Below are 22,967 nucleotides of genomic sequence, written 5' to 3' on the forward strand. Positions count from 1 at the left end.
ATGTCAACACTGGAGTGTACCAGTAAACAGCAGCCCAACCCACATTTTTCTATCACGGAAAAGGGGGCCCAATATCTAACAATTGCATAGGGAAATAAAAGACCAGAACATATTCTCCAAAAAGCTAACACCAAGAAAACACTTTAATCAACTACAGAAACAATGGTTATAGTACAGAATATTCATAAGCAAAAGATACACCATGTTTTAAGTACTTACAAAGTTACAAACCATTTGCTTCCTTAACATTTTCTGATTTTTTAAGTTCACAACACAAGAATGATCAGATTTGCCATTTTGCGCTTTTTTTTTGGGAGGGAAGGGGGGGATTTATCATCAGCTAGATGTGCTCACTGTATGCTCCATTATTTATATGCAAGGCCCGGGTGACTGGAAGTGCAGTTGTCAGGCATTTTAATAAACTGGACAGCCATTTGTTTCTGCACGACAAGGCATCTTTACACAGGAGCAATCAGGAGAAAACAGGAAACAGCCAAGCACTCTGCACTGCAACACGCCACCTTAACAGCTAACCAGCATTACTCAACTGCTACACAACTGCGCCTAGTGCACAAAAATACATAAGAGAAGAGATTAGAATTGTGTCGGGTAAACAATCCTTTAAAAAAAAATTAAGTCTTTTCACCTGAAAAGTCTTTATACAAATTTGGGTTCAGATTATCATTTAGACCTGAAGGTAAATAACATATATGAACAAATTACACCATCTTTCATAGTTTTTAATTTTTAAGAAGTGAAGGCAATGTTGAGTCAATCTGCTGACAGCTTTAGGCTGTACGTAATGGCTGCACATGTTTCCTTATTAAGTCAGGAGGCCACAAATTAGGTTACCAATCTCTTTAATTTCAAACAAAAAAGTCAGCACTATAAACAAAAATGAAATTTTACCTCAAATATCCAATCCAATAATGAAATCTGAAGTCGCTCACCTCACTAAATTACAAGAAATTTGAATAACAGCAACAAAATGGCACATAAAATGAAGTTTGCCACCTAAGGCAGATTAAAACAAGTAAAAAGTTAGACAAATGTTACAAAATAACCTTTTTAATAGCCAGTTGCTTGTTCCAAGGACTCTTCCATGGACCGATGGACTGAGTTTGTGGTCCTTCTCCCCAAAGTCCTCTGTTAAGCTGCTTGCCGATCCATCTAGGTTTGAAAGAGAGAGGTTCAGCTTACTTTCCACTACTAAAAAGTTACCAAAGTGCGCATGGTTTCAGTATCAGGCATGTACTTACTAAGGCTCTGGTGAAACAAGTAGGTTACAGAAGGTTCCACCCAGCCATTATCAGCTTTTTTTTAAAGGCCCAAATGGGAGTTTTTCCATAGGGTACCACCAGCACATTCGGATATGATTCTTGGCCAAATAACCAAGGCAAAAAACAAAAAAACAACAAAAAAAAAAAGGCAAGGGAGGGTTTAGAAGGGGGGAAAAAAAAGCAGGGAGGGAGAACAGGGTGGGGCTGTATCCAAACAAAAACTTTCTATCAGAAATTAGTCTACACTTTGTAAGATGTTTGAAAATGAAACGTTTGGCAGTTGAGGATGTTCTTAATCAGCTACTTAGGGCCCTTTCCTTTAAAAAGAAAAATAGGACCAAACAATTTAGAGTTAAAGACACACTATCCTTTCCCCACCCGGTGCGATCAATACCTGTAACTCTCTTTTGGGGTTCCAAAAGTTCATTGCTTCTTAATTGCAATTCCTTTGCCACATCCATTAGCGTAAGAAGTCCCAGTCAGTACAACAAGAGTTGCACTGATTGTTTTTCTCTATGAGGATAGTGCATCTTTAACATTTAAAGACAAACCTGCTCCAATACACGCCCACAGAAACTGGTCCCTGGAGGATCAGCCAAATCAGTTAAAATCTGCAATACTGGCCAATATTCTTTTATCAAACAGGAGACCGCAGCTTTAAAGGGGGAAAATGCAGACGTTGGATAAAAACAGCAAGAAATAGTCATTTTCATTAATAGGTCTCAAACAGCATGAAACAGCCATTACTATCTAAGCTTTACACAATCCTCTCTGCAGACCCCTCTTGAGCATCACTCCCAAAGCCGAGTAACTTCAGAGCAGTAGCACTCCTTGGACACCAGGAGTCTTTATGCTAACATGGCTCAAAAAACCTACTCCATATCCCACGGGAGTTAGGGCGTGTCTCAGAGGCCCGTAGACATTACCATTTGCTTAAGAAGAAACTGCGCCCTCTTCTTCTGGAGACTTGGGTGGGCTCTTGGACCGCGACCTGGACTTGGACTCTCGCTTCGACACGGGCGGAGGACTTCTGGATCTGGATCTGGACCTGGACCTCGAGCGGGATCTGGACACCGACGACGACTTGGACTTGGATCTCCGGGCCGATCTGGACTTGGAGGTCGATCTCGAGCGCGAGCGAGTGCGGGACCGAGACTTGGAGCGGCTGTAGCGGGAGCGGCTTCGGGACCTGGACCGGCTCCGGCTCCGGGATCGGCTGCGCCGGCGTCGCCGAGGACTGCGAGGGGGACGCGAGCGACGCGACAGGGTGAGCCGCAGGCCGCCGGTCCCGCCCCGCCCGCCCGCTCGCTCGCTCCACCCGCCCCGCCGCCATTATCTGGCCGCCAGGCGCCATTTCCCTCCCCGCCAGGCGGGGTCTCGCACGGAGCGGCCTGGCCCCGCCGCCGCCCGGGCCGCGAGGGAGGGAGGGGCCCGCTCCACGTGCTCCGCGAACCTTTGTGCCTTCCGGCCGGCCTCCCGCTCCGCCCCGGGCCTGCTCACCTGCGGCTCCGCCGCCCGTAGCCGCCGCCGCCGTACCGACGGGGTGGCGGGCCCCGGCGGCTGTGGTGCGAGTCGGGCGGGCGGCCGTAGCGCGCCATCTGCACCCGCAGCTCGCGGCCGTCGAGCACGGCCCCGTCCATGGCGTCCATGGCGTCTTCGGCGTCGCGCTTGTCGTGGAACCGGACGAAGGCGAAACCTCGGGACTCCTTGGTGTAGCGGTCCCGCGGGATGTACACGTCGCCGACGCGCCCGTACTTCTCGAAGACGCGCCGCAGGGTGTCCGGCGAGGTGCGGTAGGTCAGGTTGTCCACCTTGAGGGAGGTCATGCCCTCCACATCGGGAGGCGGGCGGCCGTAGCTCATGGCGGCGAAGCGGCGCGGAGACCCTCACGCCCCGGCTATCGGGAACGGCGGCTCCCTCCGGCCCTCGGCAGCGCAGCGACCAGACAGTCCTCGTGGGTCAGGCGGGAGCCGCAGGGCCGCCGCAGAGCAACCTCCCGGCACGGACGCCCGAGCAGCAACTAAATCGCGGGCGGGACCCCCCGCGCCTCTTTATAGCCGGCCTCACAAAATGGCGCCCGCGCCACCCGGAAATGAATCTCCTGATTGGCTCCTGCCGCCGCGCTGCGTAACGTCGCCGCCGCGCGCCCCGCCCCCTCCCGCGCGCGCCTGCGCACAGCGCGGCGGGCGGGCGGAAAGCGCGCAGTCACGGCGGAGGGGAGGGGGAGCGGCCCGAGAAGGCAGTTAGAAAGCCCGCCAAATGCTCCTCCGTGGGCGAGGCCCGCGGCGGCGGCGGCGGCGGGGGAAGGGGGGGGGGAGAGGAAGCGCTCCACACTGGGCCCCGCCCTCCTCCCACGCCAATCCCCGGACTCCACGCGCCGTCCGGCCCAGCCTCCGGCCCCGCCTGTCGTGGGGGGTGCGGGGAGGGGGGTGCTTGGGCTCCCTTTTGCCTCTCTGCGTCCCGGGCCGCTTCCCGTTCCCCTCTCCCGCCGCTCCCGCCTGAGGCTCGCTCGCTGCCTTGGTGTCACTTCTCGGGGCCTTTCCTCGTCCCGAAGGGACGGCTAGTGTAAACCTAAGGTACGCGCTCGCCGCGGCGTGCGGGCGTACCCTTCCCCCACTATCCTCCCGCCCGCCACGGGGCGCCGGGGACTACATCTCCCGGCGGGCCCTGCGCCCAGACTGTGGTCAGCTGACCGGTCTCGTGATCGGCTGTGAGTCAGGCCGGGAGGGCCGACCCCAGCAGCGGCTACGGCTCGTCCTTGCCCTGCATCCCGGTCCCTGCACCCGCCCTTGGCTGTGGGTAGACCCCGGGTGTCCTCTGCCCTGGGTCGCGTCCCTCGAGGGTCGCGACTGTGCCGGTGGGGAGAGCTTTCCCCTAAGCCCGCGATTCCCATCCCAGGACTGGAGATCGATCGGCAGGCTGGCTGCGCGGTTCTCTCCTCTGGTTTCTTCTCTCAGGACCGTCAGGGGGTTCGAGTGGAGGAGGAGAGGTGACTGTCCTGGGCCGCTGCTGGCCTCCGAGCAAGCGGAGCCAAAATGTCCCCGGAATCTAAAAAGCTTTTCAACATCGTTATTTTAGGAGTTGCCTTTATGTTTATGTTCACCGCCTTTCAGACTTGTGGAAATGTGGCGGTGAGTTGGAATCTGCCCTCCTTCCTTTTGAAATGCCTGTCAGGATGCACTCCAGCTGTGACAATAAACGTTTACGTCCGCTACCACGCCAAGATCGCGCCTTCTGTTTTTCAGTCTACCCTTCCTCGTTTCTTAATGTCGCGTATGGGGAGTTTCTCGTTTATGTGCTGTTGAGCACTGGCGCGCATTACTCAGTAGATGTGGCTTGCAGTTTGAGCATGGCCCACAGTTACTTTAGTTCTTGTGAGAGTTAAACTCTGCGTTTAGTGCTTGGGTGGCTTGTGAGTACAGTTGGTTGTCGGTGTCCCCATCTCCAGTGTGTCTTCTAAAACTCAATCTTTTTTCCCCTTTCAGGGTGGGCTTGGGTGAGAAGTGTGGATTATGAGTATTTAGGCTTCCCTGCGGGGAGGGAGATGGCAAGACGTTTTCATTGATTAGTTTTATCTTCCACACAGCAAACTGTCATCAGGAGCTTAAATAGCACAGATTTTCATGGCAGTGGATATACCAGGTACTGTACTGTGTGCATGATTTTATTCTGCATGTCGTAGTCCCATACATCTCAGGAAAACCATCGATAAAATGTTGTAACTGAAGAGTAGCAGTGATTGTGTCAAATCTGTCTCTTTTTCTGGGTTTTGAGCCAGCCAAATAGATCAGTAGGTACAGACCCATACCTCCAAGAGTACTTGCTTTAATCCTCAGAACCTACACGGCGGAAGAAGAGAACCAACTCCTGCAGGTTGTCGTGTGACTTCCACACAGGAGTACACACTTCTACCATACAAACAAATTTTAAAATGTAGTAATAAGAAAGTTACAGGCCAGGCATGGCGTGCTTGCCTTCAAATCCCAAAATACATAAATGTGATGATAAATTTCTTTACGATGATGACTAAAGGTTTTCTGGAGTGCTTTGCTATGTTGGGCAAGTTACCTCAGTGACCCCAGGTTCTTTGCTAAGATCATGGCTATTCGGCCGTGTAGTGCTCCCAGCTCAATGTGCATGCAAGTCTTGTCAGAATCACATTGGATCTTTGTGGCTTTGTAACCTCATTCTCTCTCTCTCTCTCTCTCTCTCTTTCTCTCTTTCTTTTTTCTTTTTTTTTTTTTTTTTTTTTTTTTTTTTTGGTTTTTTGAGACAGGGTTTCTCTGTGTAGCCCTGGCTGTCCTGGAACTCACTCTGTAAACCAGGCTGGACTCAGAAATCCACCTGCCTTTGCCTCCCAAGTGCTGGGATTAAAGGCGTGCGCCACCACTGCCCGGCAGTAGCCTCATTCTCAATTTGTAATTTCATCAGAAGCTTTAAGATTTTTATGCTGTTTAGCCGCAACATTCTGGGCAGAGAAAATGAAAAGTTCACCATTCTGAAGTACTTTGGGTTTGTAGCTGGGAATGTGCTAAATACATGCACATATACAACCTCTCCCTGGAATTGCCTCCTTTCTAGTAGCCTTGACCCCTGCCTGGCCTTGAACCTGTAGCGTAGCAGGAGACAACCTTCAACTTCAGATCTCTACCTTCACCCCCCCCCCCCCCCCCCCCCCCCCCCCCCCCCCCGTGGTGAGCTTAGAAACCTGTAGCACCAGGCCTGGCGTCAGGGTTCCCTTTTTCTCTTTCCTCTTCTTTCCAGTAGCCTACATCAAGGAATTCTGCACCCTCTGGGACTCTCTCCAGGCCTCACCCCTGCTGTCAGGAAGGTGACAATGAGGCCTCTGTCTATCTGGCTTTACCCCCACTGAGATACAGGACAAACTAGACACAGGCGGCTGCTTTGTGGTTAGCAGGGTCTTACTATGTAACCCTGGCTGGTTGTATTTATTTATTTACTTTGGGTTTTTTTTGACACAGGGTTTCTCTGTGTACCCTTGGCTGTCCTGAAACTCACTCCATAGACCAGGCTGGCCTTAAAGTCATAGAGATCCTCCTGCTTCTGCCTCCTGAGTGCTGGGATTAACCAAATGTACTGCCTCATCTAACTCTGGGTTCTCTTTAAAACAGAAAACCAAAACTTTTAATTGACAAGAGTCATATGTGTTTATCTCTAGTATGTATAAATAGTAGGATTGTGAAGTTAGGCTATATACATACCCTTTAAATTTATTTGATTGACTTAAGAAGTTTGAGAAGAAGATCCTCCCTTGTAGTCCCTCTGACCTGGAAGCCAGCCATGCTTACACCTTAGCCTGCTGAGGACCAGGATGGCAGGCAGGCCTTGCTATGCCTGGCTACTTTTTCTTAATGTCTGTGTTTATAGGTTTGCTGTATGCCCCAATTCCAAACCTCTCCTCATTTTGGTTCCTTATTACCTGAATATAGTATATGGTGTCTGAGGATAGAGGATGTCAGTGTCTACTTTTTTAGATAATTAAAACTGTTACAACTTTGTAGTATTGTATTTTCTGGATATTTTAAAAAACAAATGGAAGAATACATTCAATATATGAGCAGCTTATGGAAGCCAAAGAAATATGAATTTACAAATTCAAATGAATTAGGCAGACAAATACTGCCTAATAAATGGAATGAGGACCCTTAAGATAGCTTGAGTTCAGAAATGTATAGTAAACTGGGTTAATCTCAGTACTTGGGAGGCAGAGGCAAGGAGATATTTGTAAGTTCAAGGCCAGCTGGTCTATAGAGAGAGTTGACATACATCCAGAGCTACATAAGAGACCCTATCCCAAAACAAGAACAACAAAAGATCTGTATACTAGCAAGGGGAAAAAAGAAGATACATATAGTAGGGTTAGGCATTGTATGCATGGTTGTAATCCTGGTATATGGGAGGCTCAGGCAGGAGAAACATGGGTTCAAGACCAGCCCTGGCTACATAGGGATAGCCTGTCTCAAAATCAGCTACCCATATAGATAACATGTCTATTTATGTAACCTATATGTGTAACTGAGCAGTGTGTATATAACAGGGCTGAGGAATGATTGGAAATGTTCAGGCACGTCAAATAAATCCGAGCGTAAACACATCATAACTTGGCTTGTTATCTATAGCAGAGAATTGCCTTGCAGCTCCCCAACCACTTGCGGGCCCCTGGAGCAAAGTCTCCTGGGCTAGAGGCTGACTCAACACTCCCCAGGGACTGCTTGAATTCACAGCAGCTCTGTTTTCTTTTTTTTTTTCTTTTTTTTTTTTTGGCTTTTTGAGACAGGGTTTCTCTGTATAGCTAGGCAGTGTCCTGGAACTCACTCTGTAGGCCAGGCTGACCTTGAACTCAGAAATCCGCCTGCCTCTGCTTCCCAAGTGCTGGAATTATTGCCCGGCAGCAGTTCTGTTTTCTATAAAGTCAGATTGAGTAGTAATGCCTTCCTTCTTTCTATAGCATCTAGACTTAACAGAGGAAATATTTATAAAGTGCTCGGCACAGTACTTCTTACCACTCACTTTTGTTCAAGTACTTGGTTGCACACCTTTAATCCCAGCACTTGGGAGGCAGAGGTAGCGAGTTCCAGGACAGCCAGGGCTATACAGAGAAACCCTGTCTCGAAAAACCAGAACCAACCAACCAAACAAACAAGAAAACAATACTTGGAATCGGGTTACAGGCAAGCCCGGTGAAAGAAACATGATACAGATATTTAATACGAGCCAGATGTGGCGCATGTTTGTAATCCCAGCACTCTCCTGAGACAGACAGACAGGAGGGTCTGCAGGTTTGAGACCAGCCAGGGCAAGATTTAGAGACCCTGTCCTAACCAACAAATAAAAACCAGCCAGTTTTTATTGTTTGCATGCCTGTAATCCTAGCACTTGGGAGGCTGAGGAGGATTGCCGTGAGTTCAAACTCAGCCAGAGCTACATAGTAGGGCCCTGTCTCAGCAAAACCTTTATCCATCTATCAATAACTGATATATTCATGAAGTGATGTATATTTTTATATATTACATAAATGAGAACTTTTCTAAGGATATAAATTCTGACTGAAGTCTGTGACTTTTTTGGTGAATTTAAAAAATTTACATATTATGACTAGTATTTTACACTCTCTTATTTTGTGTATGTATATATGAGTGGCCACATACCACAGTGTGTGTTGGAGATCAAAGGACAACTTAGGAGTTGGTTCTCTCCTTCCACAGGGTGAAGGGTTCTGGGGATGGAACTTGGTCTCCAGGTTTGCACAGGCACCGCTGCCCACTGGGCCACTTGGCCACCTACGCAGAGTTTTAAATGTGAATTTTTGGGACATTACTTATAGTTTTTGTTCTTTTTTCCCTTCTGTATATTGAGCAGCTTGGCGATTATTTATGGCGTGTTCTCTGCTTCAAATTTGATCACTCCATCTGTGGTCGCCATCGTTGGACCTCAGATCTCTATGTTTGTCAGTGGTTTGTTTTACAGGTGAGTGGGTCTTTTTTTCCGTCACTTGTTTAATGGAAAGCACTTCAGATCGCCTCTCAAGCACGCAGAAGGCTGTTGTTTCAGGGGTCTGACTCTTGCGTTGTTGCTCAGAAACACTGAAATTCTAACCAATGACTGTATCGAGTTCGTTTTTATGTTTGAAACCTGGTCTCATAAAAGCCTAGACACAGGCAGGCCCCTAACTGGAGTCTCCTGCCTCAGCCTTTTGAGTTTTTCATATCATCATCAGGTTCCAGCCTGTGTGGTGGATAGCAGCATTTGTCTTATTAATAGAATCCAAAAATCTCTCTCTGTTGGGGTTAAAAAGAACCTTCCATGAAATAAGTTTGCTTTCTGTTCCATTGGCAAGCAGACTTATGTGAAATTCTTTCTCAAGCTACATCCTGTGCTGAGCTCGGGTGGCAGTTGTTGTAACCTGCGAAATGTCCATTACCATCTGGAGATGGTGAACAACAGCAGCTTGGCCTGGAGAAGGCTCAGTGGCAGATCACTGACCTGTCACAATCAGAGGTCTGGGCTTGATCTCTTTTTCAGGGGCCAAAAAAAAAAAGGCCCAAACCAACTCACATTTCTGCCTCTTTGATAAACCAGCACTAAGAGAGTGCTCTCCAGGATGCAGCCGAGGATGAGCGCCTCTGTGCTGGCCCTGGGGCAGCATGCTTCGCTCTGTCTCACGTACTGTTTGACTGTAATGCGCTGACCTGTTGTATTTTAGCATGTACATTGCCGTTTTTATCCAGCCTTTCCCATGGTCCTTCTACACAGCATCTGTCTTCATCGGAATTGCAGCTGCTGGTGAGCATCCTATGAAATGCGCTTCCCAGGGCGCGGGTGCGGGGTATGCGTTAGCACCAGAAGCTACCTGATGTCATGCCTTTAATGAACTTTTGGTTTGAATTTTAGTCCTTTGGACAGCACAAGGAAATTGCCTGACCATAAATTCTGATGAGCTCACAATCGGGAGAAACAGCGGGATTTTCTGGGCGCTCTTACAGTCTAGGTAATCGTTTCTGTCTGCCCCTGGGTTTCCTTGTGATGTCACTTACTAGATCTTTACTGTGTGGTAACAGATTCCCTCTGTGATTTATGTAAAGCGCACGGACCTAGTTTACTAAAATTTAAAATTAGCAAATAGAAAATATTAACCTCCACATTGGCATCGTCTGTGATTTAGGGCTTTGGGGTTATCTGTTTAATTATCTTTTTTTGGTTTTGTTTTTGTTTTTTTGAGACAAAGTTTCTCTGTATAGCTCTGGCTGTCCTGGAACTTACTCTGTAGACCAAGGCTGGGCTTGAACTCAGAAATCCACCTGCCTCTGCCTCCCAACTGTTTAATTATCTTCACACAGACTTAGGGCTGGAGGGTATTCTCTGTAGTTCACAGATGAGAAGATGGAGACTAAAAGTTGACCCCTGTAAATAGGGCTCTTTGGAGTCCAGGAGCCACACCCTTCCTGATAGCTGTGAACAAATACACTCGATTCAGAAGGGAGAATGGGGGTACCAAGTCTGAACCATATGTCACAGCAGACATTTTCTGAGAAAGAAGCCACAGTGGTCATTCTTCTTATGCCTGTTGGTTTCAGTAATATATCCCAGAGAGCTGGGTATAGTGGAATGCACTGTACTCTCAGCCCTCTAGATGTAGAGACAGGAAGATCGCAGTGAGTTCAAGACCAACCCTGGAGCCAGCGAGATGGCTTATGGATAAAAGCTCTTGCCACCAGACCTGCTGGCCTGAGCTCTGTCCCTGGACTCACATGGTAGAGGGAGAGAACAACTCCCTCAGCCGGTTGACCTCTGACCTCCACATGTGGCCCCGGCACCTCTCCCCTGTACAAACAACTAAATGCAATTTAAAAAAAAACTTAAAGATTTTTGGGTTTTCATTAAGACTTAATTTTGAATGTTTAGTTGGTGATGGTAGAAGGGATTGTGTGTGTGTGTCTGTGCGCGTGTGTTGTTTTCTGTTTGGTTGGGAGTCTCCATAGGCTGGCCTCAAACTCTTGGACTCAGTGTGATTATTTTGCTTCGAACCTCCCAAGTAGCTGAGACTCCAGGTGCACCCCACCATGCCTGACACGGAAGTTTAGCTTTAAAGAGAGACGAGAGACAGGAGAGCTAGTGAGTGACTTTTCCATAGGGAAGCAGCAAACAGTTGGAGGTGTGGATACTTAAATCACACGGTTTGTTCACAGACTCTTAAATTCTATGACTTAAAGGTCATATGGAAACAAACATATGCTATGTTTGTTTCCAACTTAATTCAAGAGTCCCAGTAAGTCACCTGTGTTCAAGTGAATCAAGTCCTGCTGGGCGGTGCCCTCAGGTTACTGTCACATGCTTACGGGTCAGTTAACTTTCTCAGGAAGTCAGGTGGTCCTGCTAAGGAACCCAGGGCAGGCAGGTTCTTTACAAAATGGCCTCCCATTTTTCTCACCAGCTTCCTTTCCTCCTCCAAATAATGGGAGCGGTTTTAAAAGCCCTAAGTGTGAGCTGAGCACAGTGACCCAGGCCTTTTGTCCCAGCACTGAGGAGGCAGAGGGAGGTTGCCTTCTTGAGTTCCAGGCCAGCAGGGGTACATCGTGAGACCCTATTTCAAGTAAATAAACAACCCAACCGGAGGACTCCATGATGCCTCAGCAGCCTCTCCCTCTCTCCCCGCAGCTTGTTCTTTGGAAATCTCTACATATATTTTGCCTGGCAAGGGAAGACCCAGATCTCAGGTTGGTCTTATTCACATGGCTTTGAACATGAGCAGCAGCTCCACAGAAAGGCCCATCTGCTGTAAGCGTCGCTCTGGTGAACTTGGACACCCTGAACTTTCTTCTGATACTTTTCCCAAGCGTTTGCCTCAGTGAAGGCTGGAGGTCGTGGCTATACTTTGCTAGCATGCGCTAGCCAGGCTGCGCTAGCCGGGCCCCAAGCCCGCGTGCTCCCTGGATGGATCTGTGCCCTCCCCAGCCCGCGTGCTCCCTGGATGGATCTGTGCCCTCCCCAGCCCTCGTGCTCCTTTGATGGATCTGTGCCCTCCCCAGGTCCCGTTCTCTGGTTGTCGTTTGTTTGCTCTCAGTATTCTCTAGCTGAAAGACAGAGGTGGAAGTGGCAGTTTCTTTCTCCTAAGTTTTTACTGATACCTTGACAATGTAATGAGGAAGGAGATGCTTCACTGCCTGGGACAGCCAGTGGCATCCTCTCATGGGCCCGTCCTCTCTCTCCTTCTGTCCCTAGAGAACGACCGAAGGACAGTGTTCATTGCTCTGACAGTGATAAGCCTCGTGGGGACAGTTCTGTTTTTTCTCATTCGGAAACCAGATCCTGAGAATGTCCCTGGAGAAGAAGAGTCTTGCGATGACCAGGACATGGAAGCCACTGAGTGAGTGAGACGCCTGGGACACTCCACTTTGGGTTAGAGTAGAGTAGCCATGGTCTAGGGATTACTAAACTGTTTTATCCCAGCTACTCTCTGACAGACAGGCATGGGAAGAACTTTCAAACCACAGTGAAGGAGAGCCCCAGGGAATAGAGGGAAGGGCCTAGAAGGGAGGCTGTGAAAGGTCCCCAGGGACTTCAGTCCTTCCCCAGCTGTCAGGTGACCCTCATTGTATAAAAACCCTGTCACATCACGGCCCTAGCCCTCAGTTTCCTGCTCTGGTGATCAGCAGCCCCTCCCCCATTTCCCTGTGGGAGGCTGGGTTGACAGGTGGGCACAGGTGGCTGTGCCTGTGACCCAGCGGTCAAGCTTCCTAGTGCTGTGGTGTGGGTGAGTGTCGGGGCCCTGCACTTCTCAAGGCCTGGGCTCCTGGCTGACTCCTGGCCCCCACAGTCATCCGTACATGAGGTTTCCAATACTATAATTACCTGAGCCATTTCTTTCTGAGTCTGAGATGGAATCTCACTATATATCTTAGGCAGGCCTGAACAGGATATCCTCCTGCATCAGCCCCTGCTGCTGGAATCCCAAGTGAGTGCCAGCACACTCGACTACCTGAGCACATTTCAAGAGTGCCATAGTTTCAGGAATCAGCTCACCAGGCATAGTGGCACATACCTGTAGTCCCAGTACTTGGGAAGTGGAGGCAGGATTAGGAATTGAAGCTCACCCTCTACTGCATAGCAAGTTCAAGGCCAGCCTAGGCTACATGAGACCCATTTCATAAACCTTACAAACCAAAAATTATAAGTGATTTGTCTACAGTTAGGTTTGAGAGGAAGAAATAAGAAAAACTAGAGGTTTATTTTGTTTTTGAGTTGACAAATTATGAAGATTTTTCTTACAACTTTTCATCCATTGTTAAAAGTTTTAACATTTATTTATTTATTTACTTGCTTACTTACATGTGTATTTGTCTGGGAGACAGAATCTCATGGTGTAGACCAGGCTGGCCTCATACTCACAAAGATTTACTTGCCTCAGCTTCCTGAGTACTGGGATTTAAGATGTGGGCCACTGTGCCCGGCTACTGTGTTGCCTTTGTAATTAACAAAGAACTCCTATAACTGCAGTTGAAAGCTTGCTGAGTATTTAGAATGAAGGAGGGTGGTCTTTGGGCTGAGGGTGTTAACATGATACAGTCACACATCTCGTGAAGAGGAGCTGTGCTGTTAGTGACAGACTGCTAGATGACAGCTGACCCAAAGGATGATATCACCTACTGTGGCTCAGCAGACTGTGCACTCGGGTCTGTTAAGCAATCTGTAAGGTTTGTTTCTCAGCTTTGTGTTAGAGCAGTAGTCAGCAGGAATTGGAGAAGGGGACTGTGTGCCCATGGAAAAGTGGAGCTCTTTTTTTTGTGGTTTTTCAAGACAGGGTTTCTCTGTGTAGCCCTGGCTGTCCTGGAACTCTGTAGACTAGGCTGGCCTTGAACTCAGAAATCCGCCTGCCTCTGCCTCCCAAGCACTGGGATTAAAGGCGTGCGTGAGCCACCGCTGCCGGTCGAAAGTATGGTTCGTAGGAATGATGCTCAGCCTAGTTAATATTCTCTCATCCTGAACTGTCACCTACATGCAAACTTCTGGGTCTTTGTTTCACTGATACTACTGGCTGGTCATGTGCCAGTCCCTTTAGTGACATGTTCTTAAGGAACTGAGTTTTAGGGGTGGCAGAAGTAATACACCTGTAAGGAAATCTCAGAGCACCCTAACTGTGCCACTCTAACGGTCATGTTCTTGCCCTTATATCAGAAGATTGATTTTATTTTTAAATTAAAAAAAAAAGAATTGTTCTATTTCATGTGTGGATGTTTCACCTGCGTGTGTATCTGTACTGTGTGTGTGCCTGGTATCCTAAGGGGGCGGGAGAGGGCGTCGGAGCTCCTGGAATTGTGGGTCACTATGTGGGTGCAGGGGATCGAGCTTGGGTCCTGGAAGAGCAGCCACTGAGCCGGCTCTCTAGTCCCTTACTTTTAGCTTTTAACACATTTGTCTTTTTGAGTGTACACGTATCTGTGTTTGAGACAGGGTCTCATTTTGTAAATCTCTCTGGCTTGGAACTCCCCAAGAGCCACCTGCCTGGGCCTCTGACATGGCGAACTTAAAGAAGTGTGGCATCACATGCAGCCAAGGCCCGAGGTTCCACAGACCTCAGAAGTGGACGGGCACTGGCCACGGACCCCTTTTTTTCCCTTGGGAGTTTCCGAGGGAGAAATCAGTCTGTTTTATTTTCCCAGGTCTGGCCAGAACAATGTGACAAAGGCAGTCGATGCGTTTAGTAAGTATTCTCTGTGTCTGCAATGCAACAGCTGTTCGGGAACACCTTCAGCATTGCCCCCCTCCCTCGTAACTCTGGATTGAGTGTCCCCAGTGTTTTCAGTCTTCCAGGTATGAGCTTTCTCCACCAGTGTCCACATGGGCTGTTAGGAGTGAACAGTACATCTGCCCACCTAAGGAGTGTGTGAGGGTTGGGAGGAGGCCTCAGGTGTGGGAGTCAGTGTATACTGAGACGCTCCTGAGGTGAGAAAACCCAGGCTGCTCCCTTGAGCATTCTGTAAGGTTTCTTGCTTGCTGTGTGCACAGTGGCTCTGAGGCTTCTGGGATAGGCAGGGAGTGACATTTCCATTCCAGAGAGGAGAGCTGAGGTTTCCAGAGCCTCTGCTGAGCCCTCTCAGAGCTGTTTACAAATAACCAGACATGGAGCATGGAGGAAAGTGTATCCAGTGAGGTGGAGATGGGGAACAAGATTGGGACCTGGCGGCTCAGTGGTCAGCAGCCGGGGCATGCGATTATCAGTGTCCACTCTGACTTTTACACACAAGCACCCTCTATCCTGCTGATGGGACAACAGGCTGTCAAGAAGTTCTGCCCCAGGTCAACCAGCTGGTCAGTAGGTGGCTGGAAGGGATTTGAGCCCAGACTGATTCAGACGGGAGCAGGCATTCCCTCAGACACCGCAGGCTCCCACTCCAGTGTCTCAGCTTCTTGCTTCCCAGGAGACACCCTTTCTAACTCGCTGCAGGCCATCCGCTCTCAGGACTTCATGGTGCCTGTGGCCCTTAGGGATATGAGGCGTTGCAACGTCCATTCTGCCAGAGTGGAAATTCTTGATCTCATCAGCTGAGCCTGGCTCAGAGGTCACAAGGCCTCCTTTTAGAAAGAACCTAGGATGTGGGACATGTTATACTCTGTCATTAGAGCTGTTTAATCCGGCTTTTATACAGTGCCTGTGTTTGAGGGATGCAGTCATAATTAAAAATTATAAATTGGGGTTTCATGTATTCGCAAATAGGGTATAGTTGGGTTCCCTATTGAAATGAGAGGTCACCAGAGGTCTGGCTTTCCAATTTGTAGTCTAGGAACTTGTCTACCAGAAGATCCACTCATGGCCAGAGAATCAAGGTTAAAACTCACAGAACAGCAGTTCAGCAACTTTGCAGAGTGTAGCTCAGGCTTGCCTGAAGCCTAGGGATTCTTCCATTTCAGCCCTGTAATTCCAATACTTGAGGGGCAAGAGGGTCAGTCATCATCCTCATATTGAGGAGTTTGAAGCTAGCCTGGGATACAGGAGATTCACAACAATAATAATTGCTATTATTATTATTGTTCAGATGCAGTTTTGTGTGTATGTGGTCTGTGTCTGTCATCCTATCACTCTGGGCATTGACAGGAAGGTTGACTTGTTCCGGATCGTCTTGGACTACATCGTACCTTTCAGCATAGCTGGGCCAGAGTGAGGCCCTGTCTGGGGGGGGGGGGGGGGGGGGGGGGGGGGGGGGGGGGGGGGGGGGTGCGCATCTTTAGAAATGCGATCTCCACTGCGGATCTCTCCACACCTCGGTGCTGAGGCAGAGGTCGAGGTGTCTGCAAACACTGGAGCATGGACACCACAGCCAGCCTGCAGTCAGTCGCTCTGTCACCCAGCTGCTGTCAGCTCCTCTGTAGCCTGTCAGTGTGCGCTCAACTTTTTATTGTCTTGAGTAATTCTGGTTCCTGTCCCCTTCCCCTTGCTGTCCTTAAGATCTAAAGGCGCAGGGAGGACAGCGTGTCGGACTTAAGCACTTGAAATGAGCATTCATGTCTGTGCACCTTACTCGGAAGGTCTAGGCTCTCTGTTTACGGCCTTCAGTGGCAAGAAGAATGTTCTGGCTGAAGGAAACGGTTGTCGATTAAAATCCAGCTAAGTCTGTCCAATTTTCCTCCTTACAGAGAAGTCTCTGAAGCTGTGCGTCACCAAGGAGATGCTCCTCCTGAGTGTCACGACTGCCTACACAGGTACGGCTGCTCCTTCTGCCCTGCTGCCGCCTGGTGATCCGCTCGCCTGCAGAGTGCTATCCTGTGTTTCCCGCTGAGGCCGCTTTCACTGCAGCTGCCACCAAAGCCTCTGAGACAGTTTCGTACACACGCCCAGTACCTTCCTGGTGTCATGGTCAGGGCTCTGCCCTGCTCTCTGAATAAATAACCTCCTCCCTCTGGGAGCTCTTCATGTGAGTGGCAGGAGAGCCACACCTCAGAGTGGCCGAAGGCCCCAAAAAGACACCAGGAAAAGCTGACCAAGCTCTCCTGAAGGCCCGTCCTGGACCTAGCCTGGTATCCTAGCCTTGTATCACTTCTACTGCGTTCTCTTCCAGTCACAGGGCCAACCCAGATTCAGTGTGGGAGGATCCTACTAGGTAGCCTGGACCAGAAAGTTCAAGGCAGCAGGGAGCATTCAGGACAGTCCCAGGAGGGGCCTTGTGACTCTGACATCACTTAGGGAACTAGCTGTGAGCACAGCTGCAGCCCTTGGTCTCAGGAAGGATGAGGACGGTAGTACACACCGCATTGTAACGCCAGCATTGGGAGGCTGAGTACCGTATTCATTGTAACGCCAGCATTGGGAGGCTGAGTACCATATAATGATGTTTTTTTAAATGTAACTCAGACAGCAATGTTTAAAATCAAGTGTTCTGACCCAGTGTGAGATTACATGTGTAATCTCAGTTTCCCTTTCAGATGAGCAAGACTTTGTGTTCAAAAAAAAAAAGTTTGGTTGGACTGAGGGTGTGATTGCATAATTGAGTGTCAGTGTTTGCCTAGGTTAGAGGGCTAGGCTTGGAGTAAAAGTCAGGGGCAACCCAAAACCACAGGCTGGAGCGATGCTCGGTTAAGAACACTTGGTGCTCTTCCAGAGGGCTCAGGTTCTCAGCACTCACATGGTGGCTCCTATGTAACTCTAGTTCCAGGATCCAAAGGCCTCTTCTGGCCTCTGTGGGCACTACACACATGTGGTACATAGACAGACATACCCGAGGACAAAACACTGTATACATAATAATAAAAAGATAAGCCAGCGGGGGGTGGGGGGGTGGGGGGGGTGGCACATGCCTTTAATCCAAGCTCTTGGGAAGGAGAGGCAGGTGAGTCTCTGAGTTTGAGGCCAGCCTGGTCTACAGAATAAATCCAGGACAACCAGGGCTACACAGAGAAACCGGCTCAATAAATAAATAAATAAACCTTCAGGGAAAAAAACCCTAAATGAACAAAAATGAAAAGCAGCCTGAGCCTGCTGTAAGCACACACTGACAGATGCAAGTCTGAGGCCGACCTTGGCTGCACAAGTGAGACCTTGTCTGAAAAAACAACAGCTGCAAACCACACTGACTCCCCTGAGCTCTGCGGCCTCAGAAGTCTGAGAGCCTGTGTCAGCATGGTCAGGTTCTCTCCTGCTTGTCCTCTTGCTGTGCAGTCACAGGGCTGGCAGAAAAAGCAGGAAGCAAGTCACCCAGGTGCCTCCTGCAAGAGTGCTTGATCTCCTGGTGAGGGAGCTGTCACGTGAGCCAGTCATCAGAAGGCTGCCCTGCAGAGCCTCTGTGTTGGGGAGTTCAGGTTCCTCTGGCCTTGGGAGGGGCTGTGATGAGTTATACCGCATAAAACCACCCACTCTAGAAGTGCTTTAACCTCTGAATTTTGTCTATGTGTCCTCATGTATGTCAAGCTCAGCTGCTGCTAGACACAAACCCAAAATAGGAAAAAGCCTGGCTATACAGTTAAAGTAACCCTGTTTCCCCCCACCCTCAAGGTCTGGAGCTGACCTTCTTCTCTGGGGTGTACGGAACCTGTATTGGGGCTGTAAACAAATTTGGGACAGAAGAGAAAAGCCTCATTGGACTGTCTGGAATTTTCATTGGCATTGGAGAGATTTTAGGTAGGTTGCTTTTCTTTCTTTCTTTTTTTTTTTTTTTTTTTTGTTTGTTTGTTTGTTTAAAAACCTTTTATTCAAGCTGGGCAGTGGTGGCGCAGGCCTTTAATCCCAGCACTTGGGAGGCAGAGGCAGGTGGATTTCTGAGTTCAAGGCCAGCCTGGTCTACAGAGTGAGTTCCAGGACAGCCAGGGCTACACAGAGAAACCCTGCCTTGAAAAACAAAACAAACCAAAAACCTGTTATTCAGTGTCAGCTGGTTCCGTAGGAGTTCAAGGCTAGCCTGGGCAATAAAAGGAGACCCTGTTTCAATTTTAAAAAGAAAGAAGACCCAGGCATGATGGCTCATGACTACATTCCTGAGCCTTGAGAGGTGGAAGCAGGTGGAATTCAAGGTCATCCTTGGCTGGATAGTGACTTTGGGTCAGCCTGGGCCACTGAAAAAAGAAAAGAAAGGAAAGGAAAACGAAAACATTTTGTTAGCATAAAGGTAGAAATCTTAGGTCTCCCTCACCTCTGTCCTGTCCTTGAGTTTCTATCTTCCCTACTTATTTTTATCCAAATGGGTATATTTTATTTTTTGATCATCACTATTTTTTTTAACTTTTGCTTAGTTGTGTGTGTATGCAGGTGTGTGTACACAGGCCAGTAGGTTGTGTGTGTGTGCAGGTGTGTGCACACAGGCCAGTAGGGTGTGTGTGTATGCAGGTGTGTGCACACAGCCAGTAGGGTGTGTGTGTATGCAGGTGTGTGCACACAGGCCAGTAGGGTATGTGTGTATGCAGGTGTGTGCACACAGGCCAGTAGGGTGTGTGTGTATGCAGGTGTGTGCACACAGGGCAATGGGGGGCATCTAGAGTGCTCTCTCACTTTCTGTCATTTCTTTGAGGCGGGGTCTCTCCCTAAACTTGAAGTTGAAATTTCTTGGTTAGGCTAGAAGGGGCCCAGCAGTCTCTCCTCCTTGTAGCTGGGCTTGGGTGCTGGGATCAGCCCTGGCGAGGGTGAAGGCACCCAGGCAGGAGGCATGTGATTAGGCTGCTCTGGTTCAGCTGTTGTCAGCTGTTGAAATTCTGGTTCTGCAAGGTGGTTCAAAGAAAGCCTTACTGCTTGAGGGCACAGTCTGGTTCTCCTGGAATGATTGTTCCCACTTGAGGTGATGGCATCACAGGGTGAGCCGTCTGTGAGGCTCTGCTGCTCTCCAAGTTTCAATGGATGGTTAGAATCCTGCTGCCACCTTTGTGGGGTTCTGGACTAGGACACTCATTGTAAAGGCTGATAGTAAAGCACCCCAGGAATCTCTATTTGTGCTCGCTTCAGCCTCAAAGCCGGTTAAGACGGGTTGAATGCTATCAGTTTCCACAGACTCAAAGTGGCCAGTGTGTGTACAGACCCACGCAGAGAGCAGAGACTGATGGAAAGCAGTTTGGGGGACAGGGGAAAGGTGCAGGCCTCATCCTGCCTTCAGTTTCCTCCTGGGCATAAGTGAGTCAGCGGGGTTAGCTGTAGCTCACAGAACTGGGGAAAATTCTAGATGTACCCTGTTGCTCATTAAGAAGAATGCAAGCTAGCAGAACACTAGGTGCTCCGGGACTTGTTCTCCAGAGGACCTGCACCAGCCACGAGGGCATGGGGACCAGGGCGCAGTGTGCCATCACATTGTGTAATGACCCGATCCCAGATCTGGGTAATAGGCATATCAGCTGTCTCAGGTCTATGTCGTCTCTCTACATTGTGGAACTTTTCAGGTCCTCTCTACTAGCTATTTTGTAGCCTACAGATGAGTGTCATTAGCTGTAGTTACCACACTGTGCTGCAGGATATTACCTTGTGTGTGTGATGGTCTTACTGTAGAGCTCTTGGCTGTAGTTGCCACACTGTGCTGCAGGATATTACCTTGTGTGTGATGGTCTTGCTGACTTGGAACTCACTATATAGAATTAGGTTGGCCTCAGACTTGTTCCAAGGTTTGCTTAGTTGTGTGTGTATGCAGTAACTTTGTGGGGGAGGGGATGCTAGGAATGACCTGGAGCCTTGTACTGGAGTAAGCACTCTACCGCTGAGCTAGCTGCTTACCCCACTCCATTTCTAAAACTCTTGAGACGGAATCTCACAAAGTTGCCCAGGCTGGCTTTGAACTCTCCTCCTCCCTCAGCCTCCTCGGTTCCTAGATCTCTAGGACATGCCACCGGCCTTGGCGCTAAGCTGTTGAACCTTCCTAAGGCCTTTGTTGCCAGTTTACTGGTGATTCGTCATGAAGTGGATGAGCTGTGTTTGGAACAAAAGTGAGAGATGGATGACTTGTCTAATCCACCGGGAGGTGGAGGCAGGGTCAGCACAGGCCTGGGTTACCTGAGACCCAGCTCCCTACAACAGTGAAAGTTAATGAGTTCTGTACGGCCGCAAGCATAGGAGGTATGTTGGTGTATTAGTTCACAGAAAGAATAGCGGGAGCATCGCTGGCTAGAAGCACAGCCAGCATCAATGCCATGGCTGTGAGTGCTGTGGCCATCCTCCATGTGCCCACCTGATGGTCTCTGTTTCGGGGCAGACATTGGACATCTGAGATTCATCCTCTTCTCTGCATTATAACCTGTGACTGATTCTGTGGTGGGTGGAGCCCCTCAAGTGTCCCTGTGCCCTACCCTACAGGTGGAAGCCTCTTTGGCCTGCTGAGCAAGAACAATCGCTTTGGCAGGAACCCGGTTGTGCTGCTGGGCACCCTAGTGCACTTCATAGCCTTTTACCTGATCTTTCTCAACATGCCCGGAGATGCGCCCATTGCCCCTGTGGAAGGGACCAACAGCAGTGCATACATCCGGCCCAGGTATGCTGACTGTCCAAGTGGAGTGCTTAATCCTCCTCAGAGTCTGTCAGCTTTGTGAGGTCACCTGTCAAGAGTTGAGAGGCCGGGCAGTGGTGGTGCCAGCACTTACAGAGGAAGGCAGATTTCTGAGTTCAAGGCCAGCCTGGTCTACAGAATGTGTGTTCCAGGACAGCCAGGACTACACAGAGAAACCCTGTCTCAAAAAACAACAAACAAAAAAAGTTAATAGAGCAGGGTCCCAAGGTAGTTTTGCAATGGTTGCATTTAACTTCTACCCTCCTGGGTCCTCCCTTGATCTGTGCAGGGGTACAGAAGTATCTGATGAGAATTTTATCCTCTGCTTTTTAGCAGTGAATTATTCCTATGTTAGAGGGGGGCATGGAGGAACAAGGTGGCAGCTGTCAGTTGAGCAGCTGCTCAGTCCTTTGTGATTTGAGGGTGTTAGTTGACTTCATTTGACTTTAATCTATCATAGATGGAGTGTCTGGGGATAAATCCATAGACCCAAGGGAGCCTCACCCAAAAGACAGTATTTGCTTTCCAAAGAGAGTAGACCAGAATTTGCTAGACTGTGAAGGTCTGTGCATGTAGGCATAACTGTTTACCATACAGATTCTAGTAGGGAGGCTGGAGTTGGAACCCTAGGTGTAAAATGTTTGCTTGGAGCCAGGCGTGGTGGTGGTGCACGCCTTTAGTCCCAGTATGCTAGAGGCAGAGGCAGGCGGCTCTACATTAATTCGAGGCCAGCCTGATGTACAAAGTGAGTTCTAGGACAGACAGCCAGAGTTACACAGAGAAACCCTGTCTCAAAAACAAACAAGCAAACAAAAAAGAAGTTTGCCTTGAATTTGGGAGACCTTGGGTTCAATCTCCAACAGCAAAGAGAAGACCTCGGCCGTGTCAGTTTTTATTTATTCTTGTTTGGGGCAGGGGTGTTGTACACTTGTGACCTCCTCCCTGAGGAGGCTGAGGCTACAGGATCATAAGCTCCAGGGCAGCCTGGGGTCTGTAAGGGCCTGGGGAGTGGCACAGTGGTGGGGGTTGCCTAGCATTAAGGAGTCCCTGGGCTCAGTCCCCAGCAGCCTCTTTACCAAATAGAACACAAAACAAGGGCTGGAGAGATGGCTCAGCGGGTAAGAGCACCAACTGCTCTTTAGAAGGTCCTGAGTTGAAATCCCAACAACCACATGGTGGCTCACAACCACCCAGAATGAGATCTGACGTCCTCTTCTGGGGTGTCTGAAGACAGCTACAGTGTACTTACATATAATAATAACAATTAAATCTTAAAAAAAAAAAAAAGACCACAAAACAAATACAAGCTGCTTTTGTTGGGAGCACTGTTTTATATTTTAATGGTACTAAATATTGGTGCTACACATTGAACTTTTTTTAAAGATTCATTTTTATTTTCTTTATTTTTGTATTTGCGTATTTATTTAGTTAGTTATTGAGACAGGTCTTTCTACATAGTCCTGGCTGTCTTGGAACTCCCTATGTAGACAGGATGGCCTTGAACTGACAGAGGTCCATCTGGTTCCACCTTTGGAATGCTGGGATTAAAACCATGTACCTACCACCCCCAGCATATTTTATGTAAATTATTCATATATGTATGTACGCACATGCATGTTTGAGTTCAGGTGGTGCCTGGAGAGTTCAGAGAAGAGCATTGGTGTCGCGACCACCCTCGACCAGCAAGAATGACGCAACACACTCTCGGGCTCTTCTCCTGCAGTTT

General features: G+C 48.9%; 2 protein-coding genes across 11 annotated transcripts in view; one reads left to right on the forward strand and one right to left on the reverse strand.

The window, feature by feature from the left end:
- Nucleotides 1–112: 112 nt before the first annotated feature.
- Nucleotides 113–3,299, reverse strand: Srsf2 (serine and arginine rich splicing factor 2). Of its 4 annotated transcripts, XR_004113072.1 has the most exons (5): nt 2,781–3,297; nt 2,207–2,517; nt 1,832–1,935; nt 1,065–1,170; nt 113–564 (listed from the first exon to the last, which is right to left on the reverse strand). XR_004113072.1 is itself a non-coding variant. In XM_031350493.1 (3 exons), the coding sequence occupies exons 1-2, from the start codon at nt 3,140–3,142 to the stop codon at nt 2,214–2,216; spliced, it is 666 nt and encodes a 221-aa protein (XP_031206353.1). In that variant the 5' UTR covers nt 3,143–3,299; the 3' UTR covers nt 116–1,170; nt 2,207–2,213. The 4 variants fall into 4 exon arrangements, 1 of the variants encoding a protein (XP_031206353.1); XR_004113070.1 differs by having other exon boundaries at nt 116–1,170; XR_004113071.1 differs by lacking the exon at nt 1,832–1,935 and having other exon boundaries at nt 119–564; nt 2,781–3,294.
- Nucleotides 2,925–22,967, forward strand: part of Mfsd11 (major facilitator superfamily domain containing 11) — a 24,814-nt gene continuing 4,771 nt past the window's right edge. The window contains exons 1-13 of one of the 7 annotated variants that reach the window (XM_031350483.1): nt 2,925–3,073; nt 4,179–4,411; nt 4,867–4,922; nt 8,661–8,768; nt 9,505–9,584; nt 9,693–9,789; nt 11,457–11,515; nt 12,021–12,165; nt 14,459–14,499; nt 16,431–16,496; nt 18,283–18,408; nt 21,052–21,226; nt 22,870–22,958. In XM_031350483.1, the coding sequence (XP_031206343.1) occupies nt 4,316–4,411; nt 4,867–4,922; nt 8,661–8,768; nt 9,505–9,584; nt 9,693–9,789; nt 11,457–11,515; nt 12,021–12,165; nt 14,459–14,499; nt 16,431–16,496; nt 18,283–18,408; nt 21,052–21,226; nt 22,870–22,933 (1,113 nt within the window). In that variant the 5' untranslated portion in view covers nt 2,925–3,073; nt 4,179–4,315 and the 3' untranslated portion in view covers nt 22,934–22,958. Of the gene's footprint in view, nt 3,074–3,469; nt 3,857–4,178; nt 4,412–4,866; nt 4,923–8,660; nt 8,769–9,504; nt 9,585–9,692; nt 9,790–11,456; nt 11,516–12,020; nt 12,166–14,458; nt 14,500–16,430; nt 16,497–18,282; nt 18,409–21,051; nt 21,227–22,869; nt 22,959–22,967 lie in introns of those variants that run through there. The other 6 variants (XM_031350478.1, XM_031350485.1, XM_031350481.1 and 3 more) reach the window with 6 other exon arrangements.

The sequence above is a fragment of the Mastomys coucha genome, unplaced genomic scaffold, assembly GCF_008632895.1.
Source record: "Mastomys coucha isolate ucsf_1 unplaced genomic scaffold, UCSF_Mcou_1 pScaffold5, whole genome shotgun sequence".
Classification (NCBI taxonomy): domain Eukaryota; kingdom Metazoa; phylum Chordata; class Mammalia; order Rodentia; family Muridae; genus Mastomys; species Mastomys coucha.

Coding starts and splice junctions, on each gene's coding strand:
- Srsf2 (XM_031350493.1), bottom strand. CDS start 3,142: ATGAGCTACGGCCGCCCGCCTCCCGATGTGGAGGGCATGACCTCCCTC. Junction 2,518..2,780: donor TACGGGCGGCGGAGCCGCAG/GTGAGCAGGCCC, acceptor TCCCCCTCGCAG/TCCTCGGCGACGCCGGCGCA.